Source organism: Lynx canadensis, chromosome C1, assembly GCF_007474595.2.
Source record: "Lynx canadensis isolate LIC74 chromosome C1, mLynCan4.pri.v2, whole genome shotgun sequence".
NCBI lineage: Eukaryota > Metazoa > Chordata > Mammalia > Carnivora > Felidae > Lynx > Lynx canadensis.
Window position 1 is genome coordinate 193,258,388 of NC_044310.1, and position 19,904 is coordinate 193,278,291.

General features: G+C 43.3%; 1 protein-coding gene and 1 non-coding gene across 3 annotated transcripts; one reads left to right on the forward strand and one right to left on the reverse strand.

Annotated features, from left to right (window-relative positions):
• Window positions 1-1,161: 1,161 nt before the first annotated feature.
• Window positions 1,162-19,857, reverse strand: IDH1 (isocitrate dehydrogenase (NADP(+)) 1). Of its 2 annotated transcripts, none has more exons than XM_030326205.1 (10): window positions 19,724-19,857; window positions 18,601-18,666; window positions 15,097-15,281; window positions 12,177-12,468; window positions 9,503-9,608; window positions 7,810-7,987; window positions 6,664-6,815; window positions 4,580-4,720; window positions 3,307-3,469; window positions 1,162-2,113 (listed from the first exon to the last, which is right to left on the reverse strand). In XM_030326205.1, exons 3-10 carry the CDS (start codon window positions 15,216-15,218, stop codon window positions 2,023-2,025), a joined length of 1,245 nt encoding a protein of 414 aa, XP_030182065.1. In that variant the 5' UTR covers window positions 15,219-15,281; window positions 18,601-18,666; window positions 19,724-19,857; the 3' UTR covers window positions 1,162-2,022. The 2 variants fall into 2 exon arrangements, with proteins under 2 accessions (XP_030182065.1, XP_030182066.1); XM_030326206.2 differs by lacking the exon at window positions 19,724-19,857 and adding an exon at window positions 18,836-19,060.
• Window positions 11,173-11,277, forward strand: LOC115522529. The gene has a single exon (XR_003971435.1). It is a non-coding gene; the product is annotated as a U6 spliceosomal RNA (small nuclear RNA).
• Window positions 19,858-19,904: the final 47 nt, after the last annotated feature.

Below are 19,904 nucleotides of genomic sequence, written 5' to 3' on the forward strand. Positions count from 1 at the left end.
CTGGGAAAAGTACAGGGGAGCTGTGATTCTAACTGTGAAGATTAATTTTTAAGTATTCTCAGTTAAAATTCTACTTAAGAAACAGTGCTTGCAATTTAGGGAGTTTCAAAGTCTGGAACCCCTGCTTTCTGTCCCTGCATCCTGCCGCCTTCAGTGTTCTGCAAAGCCAACATTTTCCAGGTCAACAGTTCTGATCCTGATGTTGTTACAAAATAAACCATCAGCCTCTGGATGTATTGGTCAGCAGCTGTTCATTTGCTAATTATTTTAGAACATTAACTGGTTCATGGCCAAATACAGATCCTGATAGATAGACATGGGGGCGGGGCTTTGCAGCCATGATCACTCATCTGATCTTCAGGGTGTTTGTGAGTGCTGGAGGGACTCATCCAATCCAATGTCATCACTCTGTTCCATGTGATGCTTTCTTCCTCCATCTAAACCTGCAAAAGGGCAGGTCTAGGAGAAAGAGCCCGAGCTTTGCTACAAGGATTCCTGGCTTCCAGGCCAAAATGGCCATTGAGGTATCGTGTAAGCCTGATCAAAGCGCCTCTGGAGGCCTGTTTCCTTCCCCATAGTACATGGGTAATGCTGGGATGCTGACCAGCCTTTCTCCAGGTGGGAAACCTCCTTTCCCTCGTCCCCTGGGACCCACCAATCCCCATCCATTCTTTCCTCTTCTTGGAGACCCTGCTCCCTCCATCCCCAGTGCCATTGCCCCAGTTCAGAACCTCATCATTTCCCACCTGAAGTATTACAATACCCTTACAACTGGCCTTCCTTCCTTGATTGTGGCCACCACTCCCTCCTCCACTACTATCTGTTCTTCATAAAAGCTGTGCTATTTTTTTAATTAAAATATGATCATGTCCCTCTCTGGCTTCCTATTCACGTCACTGGCTTCCTATTAACTTACATGATCATACCTATACTCCTTACCACGTGCCCAGACTTGATTCCCTAATATTCCAGTTACCCCTTTGTTCTGTCTTTGGTCTTCTTTCCCCTTCACGGTAGGATCTACCTCTTACTGTTCACATACCCATTTTCCCCACAGTAAACGCCTTCAGGGCAGAGACTTTTTAAGATCGAATTCCTGTGCCTAGGACTTAGCACGGTGCCTGGTACCTAAAATATACTCGATAAATAAAAACCCAAGACTAGTCGTTAGCACTTGATTTTAATTAACATTAACAGTTCAGATGAAGAACAGACTAGAATAGTGTTTAATAATCAACTTCTGAAAAATCACATTTTATAGAAGGGAAATAAAACAGGCCAACAGAAGTCCAAAAAAGGTACAGCTTGTATTATTGCACTTGGAAGAAATACACTGCTCAGGGTGGCAGAATACTCAGGCCACACAAGGCTGGGAGGATGAGACAAACACAGGGGACAACCCCCAGGTAGTATTTATTTTGGATTACAAATGCTCCGGTGGCCTCAAAAATATTTAGCTTTTTCCAAACATTCAAGAAGAGCTCATTACAAAAGTGACTGCGGCATCTCTAACACGTTTTAGTCACACCTATGCTCTTCGTCCCAAATTACAGGCAAGTTTAACATAACAGCTCTACCTCCCGTAATGGGACATCTGACACACCAAAACCACCCAGCGCCCGGGCCACGGAGAGTGGGGAAGGGAGTGAATTTTTACTTCACATATGTTTTAGGGAACGATACTATGACTAGAGGTTACCCTTGCAAGCACTCTTCATTTTGGTCATTTGTATGGGAACATGAGAAAAAATGACAATGAGTACAAATGAGTATTAAAGTAATTCCTAGGCTACTAGTAGAAAATAAAATAAAATTTAAAAAAGTCCCCTGCCACGTTCACGAGGGTGGCCTAACCATATGTGTAAGAAAAAGGCTGTAAACTTATAGAAAAGATACACTCTGGCTTCTAAACAAATTACAAAATTGATTTTACCTTTACCCTTGAGTGTTATACAGGAAAATGTAAACCAGTGGACCTAGTTACCAAAAAAAACACATATCCTCCTTAGGTGAGGGACGGCCTTAAAGTTTGGCCTGAGCTAGTTTTATATTCAAGTTTTCTCCGAGTTTGTCCATGAACTCAAACGTATTCAAGTAGTCAGAACGCTGCACGCTAATAAAGGAGGAAAAAGAAAAGAAGGTTAATTAGTTGGTCTGTGATCTGGGAGCAAGTAGAGGAAAAGTCCTAGAAATGCTACGTAGGTGACATTTTATTTATGTCTAGAAGAAAACTATTTAATATTAACAAGCTATAAATGTATGGCTGATGACTGTGCCCAAGGCAGATGGGGCTGACCCAGGCTATAGACAGCAGGCCCGCATGCACCTTCATAGGATGTCTCTTGCCCTGAGTTCTTTGGGGGTGAAACTATCAGAGAGGTTCAGTTCAGACTAATGCTTGGGAGACCGAAATCATCCCACTTGTTATTCCTCTTCTTAAAAATAACAAAACCACTGGCCGCAGTCACTTACTGGATAAGGCATGAGCCTCCTTAAAAAGAATAAAACCTATTCAGGGTACAGCCATGCTTTTATCTACATTCCCACAAATTGTTACATGTCTTGAAAAAAGGTTTAATGCTCTTATTTTTATCATTGTCTTACTTAAAAAAAATGTTTATATAAGGGACTGGCTAACATAATCATGCTGATAGGCTACAAAGATGGGGCGCCCGCGTGGCTCAGTCAGTTAAGCATCTGACTTCGGCTCAGGTCATGAACTCGCGGTTCGTGAGTTCAAGGCCCGTCTCGAGCCCTGTGCTGACAGCTCAGAGCCGGAGTCTGCTTTGGATTCTGAGCCTCCCTCTCTCTCTGTTCCTCCCCTGGCTCGCACTCTCTCTATCCCTCTCTCAAAAATAAAGATTAAAGAAAACAATAGCCTTGGAGGTCCCTTTCTTTCAACCGCCTATACTTTCTTGTTAAATAAAAACGGAACCTTGTCATCCAATAACTGTCAACTAGATCAGAGGTCAGCAAACTGCAGTTTGGCCCATGGACTCAATCCAGGCTACAGCCTGGTTTTGTACATAGTTTAATTGGAACACTGCCACATCCATTAGCTTCTGTGTCATTGGTGACTGTTTTCCTTCCACAGTGGCAAAGTTCAATAGCTGTATAGTTTTGAAAAGGCTCTATGTTCCACAAAGTCTGAAATGCTTACGGTAGACACTTTACATATAGTTTCTGTTGACCTCTGAACTAGGTAGTAAATAACAATTTGTATATTTCTGAAAAGCACTGATGTTTTTGAGCCCAATAAAGATAAGTGGTAATTTGGCCACGGGGCTCAGGGAATCTCATACTTACTTGGGCAAACCTTTAATACAAGCAGCCAAGTCCTTGGTCATGAAGCCAGCCTCAATGGTCTCAATACAGACTTCTTCCAAAGCCTTTGCAAAGAAGCTGAGCTCTTTATTGTTATCAAGCTTAGCTCTGTGGGCTAATCCTCTGGTCCAGGCAAAAATGGAAGCTAAAAAAGCAAAACAAAACAGCACTCAGACCAGACCAAGAGGGATTCCCAAATGTTTCACAGTTCTCAAAAACAGAACAATTATTTTTTCTTTTTGTTTAGGTGACTGATTCCATTAGATGTTATCCACATAGGCTATAAGTTTTGTAAGAATTGGAAATATTTTGGGGTGCCTGGGTGGCTCAGTCGGTTAAGCACCCAACTTCAGCTTAGGTAATGATCTTGTGGTTCATGATTTTGAGGCCTGCGTTGGGCTGAGAGAGTTGGAGCCTGCTTCGGATTCTGTGACTCCCTCTCTCTCTGCCCTCCCCGGCTCGTGCTCAATCTCCCCATCTCTCTCAAAAATAAGCATTAAAAAAAAAAAGAATTGGAAATATTTTACTGAATAGAAACTTTAAAAAATGTCTGTCTTTTTGTAGAGGAGATGTCTTGGGTTTTGTTAGAGCCTTAAAGCACATTTTCACAGTGTGCTTGTAGCACTTGAAGCTTAAGGGATTTACTAATTTGGAATAGGTCACAATCTCTTCTCTCTCTTGTCTATGTTGGCCTCCCTTCCTCTTTCCAAGCTGTAATCTCTTTTTAAAGTGCTGCCCTTGAAACCCAGTTAGAAGGATCTATCTGTGTGGCTTTTAGATTCTTAGCCATCTGGGACGTTTCGCTGTACCAAAGGAAAAGGAAAATGCTTGCTGACAACATTCTTCTCTGTAATGTGCATTCTACCACAAAACGGAAAAGCATATACTACATTGTGTATATTTCAAGAAGCACATTCATGGGCGCCTGGGTGACTCCGTTGGTTTTGATTTTGGCTCTTGATTTTGGCTCAGGTCAGGTTTGTGAGATTGAGCCCCGTACCAGGCTCTGTCCTGACAGTGTGGATCCTGCTTAGGATTCTCTTCCCCACCCCCACCTCCCCGCCTCTCTCTCAAAATAAATAAATTAATTAAAAAAAAAAAATAGTACATTCAAACAGCTCTTACTAGAACAGACCCGATGCTTGGTGAGGACTTTATACACAAAGCATTGGGTAGCCAAAGGAACATGTCTGATTTCCTTTAGAGATCTCCACTCTCTGGCTGGAAATCAAGGTAGCAGAAAACACTATCTTACCAATGGGATTGGTGGACGTCTCTTGTCCTTTCTGATACATGCGGTAGTGACGTGTTACAGTCCCATGGGCAGCCTCTGCTTCCACTGTCTTGCCGTCTGGACAAACCAGCACGCTGGTCATCATGCCAAGGGAGCCATAACCTGTATGCGGCAGAGCGTGAAGTACTGGGTACAAGTGCAGGAAGAACACTGGGTCTCTCGGAGAGGAGAGGTCTCAGCAAAGCAAATAAACATAAGCATGTGTAGTCATCACCGATCCTTCTGCCTTTCGGAAAGGCGGTCCCTGCTCCACACCCCAGGATCAGGGAGTCTGGAGGGGCTGCATTTCTTCCTCACTTATCTATCTCAGAAGCACCTGCCCCATGATGGAGAGCTCAGGGTCCACCTGCTTATACTGCACCCTAGTGCTGGGACTTCCTCGCTACTGGGGCTTGATTTTCTTATCTGTAAAATGGGAATAAAAGCACCTCCTTCATCGGGTTGTTGTGAGAATTAGATGAATATGCATATATTTGTGAATATATGTGAAAAGACTATATATTAACATTCCTTAGAATAGTACCTGCCACAGAGTAAGAGCTCTCAGTATACTGCTGCTATTTGTATGTGCAGATGCTCTGCCGTTCTGGGAAAATAAAGATTAATGGGATTTGTGTCCTGCCATCTTTCTGCTCAGATTCACTGAGACTGGAAAGAACAGCAGGTTGAAAACAGGATGAGATGATCCAAGCACATCCCTCTTGCCCTTGCTGTCTGTAACAGCCCCACAAACAGTCCTATTCTGTCAGAGAAGGACATTGCCACTTTTAAGTCCAGAAAATTGACTTTCCATCTTTTATTCATTTTTTTTTACCCTTGAATTCAAAGAATATTTTTCTCCATTTTTGCTACCTCCCAATAGCCTCTGTAGAGTTAATAATGCAAATGTATCATAGGCTGTTACTTTTGTTTTCTGGCTTGACAGTACATAAATAAACAGTGGTTTTGTTTGTTTGTTTTCTTTTAAACTCATCTTTGAGTATTGTTACAAACTTCTGCAAGGGATTAGTAGCTCCTTTCATATCATTGTGTTGGTCTGAGGCTTTAGTAGACTCTCAAATGTTTATTGGTTGGAGAAGGTCAGGAACCATATCCATAGTGAGTCTGTCGATCTTTAATACTAGGAGACACTCAGTACCACTGTCAAAACTGGGGACAAGAAATGGTGTGAGTCCAAAGTAGTTCATACTCTAGAAAAGAATGCACGTGAGGACAGCCTTGCTGCCTTTTGACTGTTCAGCTGCACTGAGGTCTCATTTATCTATAGGCTCTGCTCCAGGTATCTCATCAGTGCATTAATGGACAATACACTTCAGAAGTCCTATTCCAAAGTCCTTTGAAATATCTTGACAACATCCCTCCAGAGACACTGTTCGCTGCTACAAGGACATTTAGAAACAGTGGAGAGATTTGGGTCCCTTTCCAAGAAATCCAAGAAAACAAGGAACAGTTTCCCTTATCCACCGTGGAAGCCTCGTAAAGCACCACTCCTTCCTCTAAGTACTCAGCACAAAGGATTATGAGGATGTGGAGAAACAGAAGGAGAGTAAAGAGAGTCGTCTAAGTCATTTATCGGACATCAAACTTCTCTTTAACTGGGTTCATCTACTGATTTTCAAACTGGTAGGAGATACTTAACTTTTCATAAGAGAAAAGAAAAAGTAGCACTTCCTGGGGAAAAGCAAACATAATTAAGGTTAACACACCATTTATCAGGGAAGATTCGAGTTTGCCGTGGGTAACTGAAATTGAAGGGCAACTTGGTACTGAAGCAATCGGGGCAGAGAGAGTTTCTGCCAGAGAGAGTTTCTGCCGATTTGGCCCTTCCCTCTGGCATGGAGCCCCCGGTTCTTGGAATTTCTGTGAACAGCCCGGGGGCTTCTCTGCTCAATTCCTTGTGTCAGCTGAGAAGATGGAACAGAATGGCCTGCACTGCTAACACTTTGTGATTTTACAAACAATGGGCTGCGAACTAGAGAACTATCCCGCATGACCAACGTGATGCAGGCTGAGTTCCACCTCTACTTGGTCCTTCAGCTCCTTACCTTGGGCCACGGAGTCCGACTGCACATCGCCGTCATAGTTCTTACAGGCCCAGATGAAGCCCCCCTCGGATTTCATAGCTTGGGCCACCATGTCATCAATGAGCCTATGCTCATACCAAATATTTTGGGCTTCGAATTGGGATTTGTACTGCCTAAGAAGCAAGAGAGAAAAGGGAATTAAAAAGGAACTGGTTTTGGTAGGGACAGCACCTGCTTCTCCAGCATTTTTTAGTGGCAGCAGCACAGACTTGAGAAGCTGACAGACCTAAGCTCAAATCCTGCCCATTTTCTAGCTGTGATCCCCCAAGTCCCCTGCCTGTCAGAGCAATTTCACCTCCTTTGCAGAGATGTGAGAATGTCCCCAGCATTATTTTTAGTTTTCACTACACTGCTGATCAGATTCTAGAGACATAGCTTACTTTAAGAATGTAATAATGTATCTCTCGGGAAACTAGGACAGCTCCTGGAGTCGGTATGGATGGGTAGCAGAAGAGGAATTAAGATGTCTTAAGAAAGATACCTAAATCCAAGCCCTGGCCTCAACACGTGCACCTGAAAGGGAGTTGTGCCATCTTAAAAGTTAACACATGCTCCCGTGTTGTTGAACCTGAAGCTGTTATAAAAATAGACTTGAGTTCAAATAGCCCCCGCAGAGCTCTAAATCACAACAGGCTTCAGAAAGAGTGAAAATGTGCCCAACTTAGAAACTCATATGTTTGAAAAATCAGAATTTTCTTTTTTTTTTTTTTTTAAAGATTTTATTTTTGAGTAATCTCTACACCCAACATGGAGATTGAACTCAATCCCGAGTTCAAGAGTTGTATGCTCCACCAACTGAGCCAGCCAGGTGCCCCGAAAAATTAGAACTTTCTATCAGTCACAGGGCACCTGCATTCAAATATTAAACAATTCTGGCTCTGAAAAAAATAAATGTGGGACCCTTATTTGAAAACATTTACCTTGTAAAAGCAACTCAGAAGTGCTTTTGTTTCATGTCTGTTAAATCTTAGTTTTGCCCTTAACTTTATGAGACAGAGATGGTTCTCATTCCATTTGTCCCAGAATCAAAGGGATAAGGATGCAAATTCTATACTACAAATGCCAGCTTATTGTAGAAAAAGGAAAAAAGGAAAGAACTGTAGTTACTTGTCATATATTTCCTGAAAGATGTCTTTAAAACGTCCATCATATTTCTTCAGAATAGTGTTTTTGGTGCTCAGATACAAAGGCCAACTCTTAGACAGAGCCATCTGGAAAGAACTGTGTGCAAAATCTTCAATCGACTTATCTTGATTGTACATCCCCATGGCAACACCACCACCTTCTGTTGGGGGGACACCAATGAGAGGAGAAAGGAGAAGGGTAAATGGGGTAGAGTTGTAACAAGTCCAAATCCACCTACCACCACCCAAGCACCCAATCCCCAGCTCCCGTGTCTGGGCCCAGGCTTCCAAAAGTCCCAGCCAGGCTTCAAACGTGAATATTCCATGAGTTCCTGGGGCAAGTGATTGGAACAACGTCACCTCTCAGTAAGGACATTCTAACTTGTTTTGAAAGGGCAATAGAAGAGAGAAAAACATGGTCTATAGGATCCTGAAGATATCAAGATACGAAAAACTACTGATATGAACCAGAAATACACTCAAGAGGGGGTGAATATCTAGGCTGTCTTTCACACTTTTATTATTTTTTTAAGTTTATTTTGAGAGAGAGAGAGAGGGAGCACGAGCAGGGGAGGGGCAGAGAGAGAGAGAGAGAGAGAGAGAGAGAGAGAGAGAATCCCAAGCACTGACAGTGCAGAGCCTGATGCAGGGCTGAAACTCACGAACCGTGAGATCATGACCTGGGCCGAAATCAAGGGTCAGATGCTTAACTGACTGAGCCATCCAGGTGCCCCTGCGTTTCACACTTTTAAAATTTCATGTATTTTAAACTCTAAGTGTGTGCTCCATCCTCAGCCATGAAAAAAATTTGCATTTCAAATACTGAATGAGAATTCTCATAATTTCCTGGAGGACACTGAAGATTCATACCCCACTGGCAGAAATAATTATGTTACATGTAACCACTAGTGTTTCACAACTCTTTATTAGTTGAACTCTGTAATTACTGGAAAGTTAGAACTTGAATCTGTGCCACTGCCCAGGGCCAATTTAGCCTCAAAATGTGCAAGGCCAAATCCTGCAGGACTAGATTCTATTAAAATGATATTATTTAGAGGAGGCAATAAGAACACAGGCTAAGTAGGCTTTGAGCTTTTGTTTGTGTGAGTGCTTTCAACAACTTCAATAGTGGAGAAAGAGGGTTCTCTGTTCTGTCAGCAAACTTTGGGTGGCATTTGCCATAACGAAACTTTGAGACAGCAGGGGGGCAAGAAAAGGCAAAAGACAAACGTTCACTTAAACCGAATAAATACTCGGACCAAGAAGAAAATTCAGCACATCTATAACGCAACCATTTTCAATACAAACCCTACCAGAGCAAACAGGCAGATTACATGACAGGTGACATGGGATTGTTAATGTCTGATTCATACAATTTATGCACAACAGATTCCTGCCAACCTTCCCTCCATGTTTTAAGAGAAGTGCAAGTATCTACCTGTCTTTGCCCACATGCGTTTCCAATTAAGTGGCTAGTCTCTCTTGTGTCTTTATTCCACACCGTGGGAAGGCACGGAAGTCAATTACTTCTCCATGCTAGATTTTGGGTCCTATAGAAATGTTGTAGATTCCAGGTTGTATTTTTGGCAGCCACATAACTAAGTTTTAAGAAACAGCTATGACATTGTCTAAATGATCTGTAAAAAATTAAAAGAGGGAGCTCGCGATGGACCTACCTTCAAAGTTATGTACCAGGTATGTCATTTTTTTGGATCCATCACTTGACGTGTAGGTTATCTCTACTTTTCCAGGCCCAGGAACGACAAAATCAGTGGCTCTATACTGTGAAGGGGGCGGAAAAGGTATAAAGAAAATAAAATAGCCTTTCAAGAATTATAAGAAAAACAAAAATCACAGAATACAGAGCTGGAAGATACCTGGACAAAAAGGGCAGCGTGGCTCAACCTTCATATATTTGAGAGATGGGAAAAAAAAGGTCCAGAGCTTTCCCAAAGCAAGTTAATCCTAGCGTACATTGAAAACCAGTATTTATTGGCTGCCTACCATGTACAGGGCAGTTTTCTGAGCATTGGTAAAAAGAGGAGAATAACATCAAGCATTTTCTCTTAGGAAGCTTATAACCCAATAAAGACATACGAAAGTGAGAAGCAACATAAGAGCTTTCAAATGGCAGAAAAGGGACTTAGATAAGAAATGCAACACGATGACAGAGAGAGAGAAATGACCATGACCTGGAGGTCAGGGAAGTCTTCCCACAGGGGGGTGACAGCACACTAGCTACAACATTGATGGTGGTGAGACACAGCTAATGCTTTGTCCTCACTATACGACAGGCACTTTAAGTGACTGACTACAATCATCTCATTTCATCTGAGTATTACATTGGTCCTACAAGGAAGGAACTGTGATATGGTAGAGAGAACACATCTAACACATCTAGGGTCTAAAGACTTGGGATCCGATCCTTAGACCCACAGGACTCAGTCTACTATAATTCATGGCTGTTATTACTACCAACACCAGTCCAGGATTTATCCAAAAGCAGCAGTGATTGCGGAAGTAGCTGCGACATTTTGGTGGCCCTTAGGAAAGGACCTTACGAGGACAGTCATCTTGGCTCACCAGAGTGAGCTACTCTAGGGAAACACGTGCCCAGCCCATACTGGGCATCTGTCAACTTTTGCTGCACTGTACCCTCTTTGATGATTTAAATTAGAATAGTTTCACAGTCAGGTACCAGTCAACCCTATTTACTTACGTTTGTATACAGTAACACTGACGACGGCTGGTAGAAGAGCTGTAAATATCTTTTCTACCGAGAGTGTGTTTCTGCCACGTAAAGTCCTTCCCTATGGGTGGTCATTTATTCCCATTTCTCAAAAGGAAGACATGGAGGCACCAAAGCACCACGGATACTTTGTAGAGGTTTACGTACAGTTAAATGATTAGGGTTGAATCAACCTGAGGCTTAGAATTTTCAATCTGGACTTTAATAGAGAATGACCATTCTTCCAAGTGACTGATACCAAAACAATTGAGACAGGCGGGAGGAGGGGGATGGGGGAGATGAAAAAGACACTGCTGCGCTCAGAAGAACTTAAGAGCAGTATTCCCAGGATTGGTGAGTTTGTAGCGCTGCGGTCTACATTTTCTCTCCGGGGCCTCCAGGAGGGACCTGTGAAAGGTTTGGCCAGGACGAAGGGGTAGTTTGAACCACAGGGTGGAGCAGAGTGAACTGACCCTCAAGGACTGACCCAGTGACTCTGTCCCCAGGAACAGAGTGGTCAGCCCTGGCCACACTGCTTTTGAGGATGGCTATGTTGAAGCCTCTGGATCTCAGTGTTAGAGGTTCTTGTTTGAAAGGCTCTTTCAAGACGTAAGCTGTGCCTGTTTCGGCAGTACGTATACTAAAATTGGAATGATACGGAGAAGATTAGCCTGGCCCCTGCACGAGGATGACACACAAATTCGTGAAGCTTCCGTATTTTTACAGAGGGTTTCTGGAGGGGGATGGGCTAAATGGGTAAGGGGCACTAAGGAATCGACTCCTGAAATCATTGTTGCACGATATGCTAACTAATTGGATGTAAATTTAAAACAACAACAACATAAATAAAGCTAAAAAAAAAAAAGACATTAAGCTGCTTTTTATGAAAGACTGAAACCTCTCTTTCAGCACCGTGTCTGTTCAGTTGGCAATTTTTCTGTTTAACTTGGCAATGAGCCGACTTGTGTGCAAGTACAGAAACTATACTTTTTTTGTCCCTTGTAGGAAAAGGAATATTTTAAAGAGAATGCTTTCAACTACTGCATCAGTTTTTCTTTTTACGTATAAAGTCATGTTCAGTACAATCTTTGGTGGTTCTCAACCCTGCCTGCCTTCTGGAATCGCCTGGGAGCTTTAAAATGCCTGAAGCCCATGGAATTCTGATTCAGTTGGTGTAGGGTAAAACTCATGCACTGGAATTGAAACAAAAAAACCACATTTGTTTAAAAAGCAAAACAAAACGAAAACTGAAAAACCCAGAAAGGGATCTTATTGCATAGCCAGGGCGAAGGGCCACTAAACTGCTTGAACCATGGGAAAGGACACAAAAATGGCAATATAATACAGTTTAAGTGCAAAAACAGATACAGGAAGAAAAAAACCCATCTGAAAAAAAAAATCACTTGTGTTGACACAGGTACCTATCTGTAAGTTTATCTATATTTAGGTATACCTAAATATGCCTAAATATACAGATATACACATACACATTTCTCAATTTGGCATCTCGCTTAAAGGGACTAGACACCAAAAGAATAAAACAGAAAATCAGAACTTCTAGGCAGCCACAGGTCATGAAAAAAAAAAAGCATGGAAAACCAAATCATGCCAACATGACTTACTTGATCCCCATAAGCATGACGACCTATGATGATAGGTTTTACCCAACCGCTCACAAGACGGGGGATATTTTTGCAGATGATAGCTTCCCTGAAGACAGTGCCGCCCAGAATATTTCGGATGGTGCCATTTGGTGACTTCCACATTTGCTTCAACTTGAACTCCTCAACCCTCTTCTCATCGGGGGTGATGGTAGCACATTTGACACCAACGTTGTACTTCTTTATAGCTTCTGCAGCATCCTTGGTGACCTGGTCGCCGGTGGCATCGCGATTCTCTATGCCTAAATCATAGCTGGGAGGGAAAAACCGTGAAGTGTAACTCTCCAGGCAAACTGATGAGTGATGGAGGTACTACGGTCTACGGTAACTCATTAGTTACCATTCTATCACCACGCACCATTCTATGCATGGTGATGGCACGCGGAGCCTGCCCCGCAGAACGTGATGGCTCAAAACACACCCAAATCTGCCAACCTTTAGGGTCAGTGCACCCTGGACACAGAAGATGGTTGTCAACCAAACAAAGCACAAAGAGAGGCTAAGACTCTGGGCCTCACCTGCCTGTGGTGTGGGAAGACGTCTAGAAGGCACCTGAATAGAAACCGTTGTGCTCTGGCCCTTTGTGTGCTCTTTACCATAAAGAGGCAATAATAGGACAGGAGCAGACTTCCTTCCATAAAATTAGCATAAAAACAGAAGCCTAAGCACCTTATTTTTTCCTTGGTAAATATTGTGTGTAAAAATAAAGGGGTCAGAGGGTTTAAAGGATTTTTTGTATTCAAGTGCTGGGAGCTATACATGTGACAGCTCACTCAGAGAGTTATAGCTTAATATACACCAACTCCCAGGCCGCAGGTTATTCAGAACTGGAAAGAGTGCTGATTGTTCATCAGGCACAGAGAACAATTAAAGGCTTATCTAAAGTATGAAACAGTTTGTCAAAAACAGGAGAGACAAAATGGTGACATAACAATTCGTGTTGTTTTCTGAGGCTTTAAAAACGTTTTTCAGCTTTCAGAACTTGTGAAACCATTAACACTTTGTTTTTCAGTTCCTTTTAGTTTTTGTTTTCCTTTCCTTAGCTATCCCAACTTACAGTGTAAACGCCAAGGTAGCAATCTTAAGGTATTTCCAAATAAAAATTATTCCAAACTGCTTTGACCTTGGGTAATTCACGGACGTCTAACAAATCCATGGACTCTCTTATCTTCTGGCATAGGAAATGCTGAATGTTTACAAATGTCTAATCCTAACTCAACTAGGGACTGCAGTCAGCACTTTTCACGTTCGTAGGAACCATTTTTCATCAGCAGCATCTACCAGCAAAGTAGTGGAATTTTTGCTTCTCTTTTAATATTTCTAACAGAAAAGAATGAGTAAGTGGTCTGGACCCCTGTATAGCCTGCAGAAAACAAAACAAACAAATCACTCCACTCCCCTCAAAAAGAACCCATGATGTAATAATAATAGCAATTGTGAAACAACTTAAAACTTGTTTGAGCCTCCCAAAATTCTTTACTCTGCAGATAGTCACTGTTCTCCTTCTAGGCATAATGACTGTCCTCAAAAAAACTTTTTTATAATGTTTATTCATTTTTGAGAGATGGAGAGAGACAGAGTGTGAGTGGGGGAAGAGCAGAGAGAGAGAGAGAGAGGGAGACACAGAATTCGAAGCAGGTTCCAGGCTCTGAGCTGTCAGCAGAGAGCCTGATGCAGGGCTCGAACCCATGAATCGCTAGATCTGAGCTGAAGTCGGATGCTTAACCAACTGAGCCACCCAGGCGCCCCCATAATGACCGTCCTTTAAAAGTCCTTATGCCCCTAAGGCTAATGAGGCTTAAAGCTTCTTTGCAGCTATTATATAATTTGCAAGAACTCTGCAAATTCACTTATTGCCATGTCAAGTCCTGAAACAGGAGAGTGCTCATAAAATGCTTCTTTAACCCACTTGGATGATGTTTTTTATGCTTCATTTCCTGTATGCTTGGTGGACCTCTGCAGGTATTTGCTTCTTCTCATGGTTGCAATATAGACCTTATCAACAGCTGAGGCTTAGAATAATTAAAAAGGGTGTCTAGTGACACCACGTGAATGAAGTATCTACACCTAAGCAAACAACAGGTCCTCAGGATACAGTCTTATGAATAATTCCGGGTCAACGCAAACACACTTAGAAGTGCCAGCAGTCCGGCTGAACTGTGTCGGTCAACATTTTGCCATGCCAGGCTTCAGCCACGGCCCCGTTGGAAAAATTCTGTCTCTACCTTGTTCAAATGCACACAGAGCATGAGCAAGGTTATGAAAATCACAGGGAACAAAGCAGAAAGAATTCCACAGAGACTTTCATGCCTATTTCCAAACATGGTAAAGACAGGGCAAAGGCTCAAATCTTTAGAACACGAAAGGTTTAAGGGATTGTCTACTGAAAGGTGGGGGTTGTGTTAGATAATTTCAAGGGTTCTTTCTGTGCTACAGTTGTGTGAAAAGGGCAGGAGCCAAGGAATGAACAGGGGGAGAGGTCCATTGACTAGTTAAGCAGAGTGATAGAAAACAGAGATAGAAAGGACAAAACTGTGTGAACTACATTTACTTTACTGTTCAGTAGAGAATGTACCTCTATTATTTTCCCTTCCACTGATACCTTGTGCTACTCTTAACCACTGATTTATATAAATAGAAGAGGCTTAGAGAGAGCTGAGAATCTTTGTTCCCACCATGATTCTTTTCTGTGGAACAATGACAAGTCCAGTTTTTCTAGCAATATGTTAAAATTAAAACAGAAGATTCATGCATAGGCATCCCTCCCTCACAAGTTTTATTCCTAAGATACAGCGCTAGCTCTGTGAAACAGCTAGTTATATCCTGAAATCACTTAGATTATGCTTTCTGAGCTTGCTGCTTAGAAGACTGATTCATTTACCTGTGTAGGTCCAGTTCCACGTAGGGAAAAATGAGTTTTTCTTTAATCAACTCCCAAATGATTCGTGTCATTTCATCTCCTTGCATCTCTACCACAGAACCGCCACGGATTTTTTGAGACATTTTGACTTCAAGAAACCTCTCAGAAAAACAAAAGATAGGACGCAGGTCTTCTCGTTTATTTCACTATAGTATAAAAACAAATTCAAACATTTTGGTGACTCCTAAACACGAAACTGCATAAAAAACTATAACAATATATTTACCATTAGAATTCAGCACGTTCTCTGTAAAAAGCACTGTTATGTGCTTCATAACTGTTATGTGTGGTTTGAGCCAGCCCTCACAACCCTGTAAGCTGGAAATTATTTTCCCAATTTACTTTGACAGAAGGAAAATAACTTTCTCAAGGCTGTCCCATTAGAGCGTGGGGGAACCAGATTCTAACATGTCCTTAATGATGTAATCACCACTCCTGATGGGTCATCTTATAAAATGAGATTATTTCTGCAATACCATGTTTAGTTGAATCCTTCTATCCAACTTCTCATTTTACTGTACCCTCAAAATGAGCAAAATGAGAGGTGCTAGTATTTCCCCTCCTTTAAGAGGCTGTTTTATTTAAAAACAAAACAAAACAAAACAAAACAAAACAGGGGCACTTGGGTGGCTTAGTTGGTTGAGCGTCTGACTCTTGATTTTGGCTCAGGTCATGATCTCATAGTTTGTGGGATCAAGCCCCATGTCGGGCTCTGTGTTGACAGTGCAGAACCTACTTGGGATTCTCTCCCTCTCTCTCTCTCTGCCCCTCCCCTGCTCATGCTCTCTCTTGCTCTCAAACAAATAAATACACATTAAAACAAACCAACCAAAATAAAACAACTATGATTGAAGGGATTCAACGAGTTCTTTAAACCACATTTAAGACTAAAATATGAAAAATTTCTGGTGGAATTATGTTTTCCTAGAGACAAAATGGATATTGGGGATGTCACACTAAATATAGAAGTGATTTCTCAATTCAGAAAAATCTGTATATAGAAGGGCTGCTGCCCAGGACCCAAGCATGTCCTGTCCTGTTCCTCAGTATCCTAACTCCCGGACTGTTCCTGGGCAAATGTAAGCTGCCAGAAGGTGGGACAGAGAAATGGAAATTTTCCAGGAAGAGAGGTCTTTCTGGGATGTGAGGGTAGCAAATGCAAATTAATCTGATTCCCAGAAGGAACAGGGTACACCCTCTGGAAGAAGTCAAACTATGAGGCTTAACGGAAAACCGTGTCCTGGGTGTGTTTCCAGAGAGGAGGAGGGGCCCTGAGTCCACTGCAGGTAGGTATCTGTTCCCTTTCATGATGCTCTAATGGAAACTCTTTCCCCAGGACAATATAACTGAAAATTGCTTTTATCCTCTGAAGTTATCAGTAAGACTGAGGCCTGAGAACTGTTTTAAAATTTTTTTTTTTTTCAACGTTTTTATTTATTTTTGGGACAGAGAGAGAGCATGAACGGGGGAGGGGCAGAGAGAGAGGGAGACACAGAATCGGAAACAGGCTCCAGGCTCTGAGCCATCAGCCCAGAGCCTGACACGGGGCTCGAACTCAGGGACCGCGAGATCGTGACCTGGCTGAAGTCGGACGCTTAACCAACTGCGCCACCCAGGCGCCCCCTGAGAACTGTTTTAAGCAACTATTAGGTAAGGGGCTTATAAGCGGTATCACTTGACAAAGTTGAACTGAAGTAATTTGACCTTTTTTTTTTTTTAAGTTTCTTTATTTTTGAGAGAGAGAAAGCACAAGTGGGGGAGGGGCGCAGAGAGAGAGAGAGAGAGAGAGAGAGAGAGAGAGAGAATATCCCAAGCAGGCTCCACATTGCCAGCATGTAATTTACAAGTGTAATTTTTTTTTTAATTTTTCAACGTTTATTTATTTTTGGGACAGAGAGAGACAGAGCATGAACGGGGGAGGGGCAGAGAGAGAGGGAGACACAGAATCGGAAACAGGCTCCAGGCTCCGAGCCATCAGCCCAGAGCCTGACGCGGGGCTCGAACTCCCGGACCGCGAGATCGTGACCTGGCTGAAGTCGGACGCTTAACCGACTGCGCCACCCAGGCGCCCCACAAGTGTAATTTACAGTGGAGCTTTATATGATTCAGTCATGCTGAGCCCACTGTCACATCTGTCCTTGTATTTAAAACAAAACAAAACAAGAGGCAGCAAACTTATCTTAGTCTTTTTTTTTTTTTTTTTTTTTTTTTTTTTTTTTTTTTTAATTTTTTTTTGACGTTTATTTATTTTTGGGACAGAGAGAGACTGAGCATGAACGGGGGAGGGGCAGAGAGAGAGGGAGACACAGAATCGGAAACAGGCTCCAGGCTCTGAGCCATCAGCCCAGAGCCTGATGCGGGGCTCGAACTCCCAGAACGCGAGATCGTGACCTGGCTGAAGTCGGACGCTTAACCGACTGCGCCACCCAAGCGCCCCTTATCTTAGTCTTGATACAGTTCCATGGCCACATTCCTACATAATATTATATAAGAGTTATGAGTTGGCTATTTTTCCTTAATGGCAAATACAATTGATAGGTCATATAGCATCCTTGAAATTTTGATACTGAGTAATTGCATTTTTAAAACTACTTCCTTCTCAGTCAAAACAAACATTTACTGCAGTAATTTTTCTGTATCTTATAATGCATAACTGAAACATTTCAGGAGTTCCTCACATTATCCATTAAAATTTTACCACGTCCTAACTAAAAAAGTAAAGTCTTTTTGGGGTGCCTGCGTGGCTCAGTAGGTTAAGTGTCCAACTCTTGATTTCAGCCCAGGTCATGATCTCATGGTTTGTGAGTTCCAGTCCCACATCAGGCTCTGCACTGACTGTGTGGAGCCTGCTTGGGGTTCTCTCTTTCTCTCTCTCAAAATAAATACATAAACTTAAAAAAAAAAAGGTAAAGTTTTTTTTGTAGACCATTGTTTCTTTCAAGGTCGGATATTATTTCTTTTAGACTTAAATTCCATGGGAGTAGGCTTCAGGCCCCACTGGATTCATTTCTCTAACCCTTGCTCCCCAGATTCTCCCTCTCCACCCAAACCCTGACTTCAGAAGGAAGGACTTTTCCAACAGGCCAGTTTAGGGACTCTGAAAGCAGCTGAATTCCCATCTCCTGACACACTTGTGTAATTGCACAAGATACACCTGGACTAATACAGAGTAGTTTAAGGAGAAAGTTGCTTGAGCTTAATTTTCTTTTCATCAACCCCAAATTTTTAGCCACATTTTTTTTAAAAAGCAGAGTTCATGAACTACAATAATTTCTCGGCCAAAAATAGTCTCTTGCAGAGAAGAGCTGCGCTGAAAGAAACAAGGAAGCAGTTGCAGTTTGTTGTTGGAAATATCCCTGACTCATTCCCTTGCAGTACCTCCACCTACTCAAGACCTCCAGGACCAATTAAATGCAGCATTGTCACATCAAGACGTACAGAAGGGGAGAAAGTACTAATTCTCACCTTTACAACTTCTAATCACCCCAACTTCCTTCAATCTTGCAGACTCGGATGAGTGCAGTTTATTTCCTAAAACAAAACAAAAGAGGAATAGAAAAACTTAACGATCAAAATACGCCTGTCAGGAGGACTTAGCTGTTTTTAATACCGGCCAGACAGCCCAGTTTATCTGGTTTAAAGTACAGAGCTGAGTGTACCCAGTGGACCAAAGGCCAGTTTTAGGTGCGCGGGCACCTACCAAATAAAGGTTAAGAGCGCACAAATATCTCTGCCTGCCCACACACTGGAGGGCACGTCAGCGGGCGCGTCCCGGGTTCGTCGTCCGTTAGCTGGTCTTGGGGTTTGCACGTCCTTAGGTGACGCTGTGACCAGCGGGCTCTAGGCCTGCATGCGTCCTTGTGGCCGTTGTGCAAGAGGGCTGCAACCACGCTTGCTCCGCTCCTCTCTCCAGGTCTGCAAGCCCACCCCTTCCTTCTGCTGCGCAGGAACCTTTAAACCTCTGGCGCCAGGAGCATGCCGGGGGAACTGGAGATCCGCTTGGGGGCGGAGGGGTCTCCTCCACCTCCACTCCACCCCCTCCACGCCCCCGAGAGGACGCTTCCACTCTACCGCACTGCTAGTTCCAGCCACCTGAGTTCGCTGCACACGCCCAAGTCCATGGCTTCCACCTTTCTTTGCATGCAGCTCCCCACTGCCGCACGTTTTCTTCTCCCTAACCCCCAAACTTAGTCTTCCACGCATACTGGCATTCTCCCACCGCTCGATTTTCCTTTCTGCATGCAAACCCGGCCTTCTATGTGTCACTGCAAGCAACTCTGTGCCGCTCAATTTCACCTTTCCGAGACCAAGAGCGGGCCTTCTCCACATTCTGGCATCTAGGACCTTCTTCCCCACGTCTCTTTCCCATACACAGGGATCCAGCACCTTCCCCCTCCCCACGTCTCTTTCCCACTCCCAGCCTGGATTTTCCCCGCTTCCTTTCGACCAGGGCTCGCCGCTAAATTTCTCCCTCCAGACCCAAGATCTGAGCTTTCTTCCTTTTTTCCCCACTCCAGCTATTGGCGGGCTCTCAGAGCCTCCCCGCAAAAGCCAGGGGCCCGAGCTGCCCCTCGAAGTCTGCGGTTACCTGCAGGAGAAGGTACGCGGGAGATACGCCGGGGGCGCCACAGCCACTCACACGTTGAAGCTCACAAGGGTCTACACTGGTAATGCCAGCTGGGCCCCAGCTGTTTCGGCTTCTGACACCGCCTCCGCACCAACCCAGGAGGCAGCCGACAGGGCGGAGCCTTGGCACGGACACGCTTTTG

What these genes read in the sequence shown, in the direction of transcription:
- IDH1 (XM_030326205.1), bottom strand. Translation starts at nt 15,218, where the DNA reads ATGTCTCAAAAAATCCGTGGCGGTTCTGTGGTAGAGATGCAAGGAGAT. An exon ending in GTCATGCTTATGGGGATCAA is followed by an intron (nt 9,609 to 12,176) that starts GTAAGTCATGTT and finishes CCCCCTTCACAG; the next exon opens with TATAGAGCCACTGATTTTGT. An exon ending in TGTATTAAAGGTTTGCCCAA is followed by an intron (nt 2,114 to 3,306) that starts GTAAGTATGAGA and finishes CTCCTTTATTAG; the next exon opens with CGTGCAGCGTTCTGACTACT.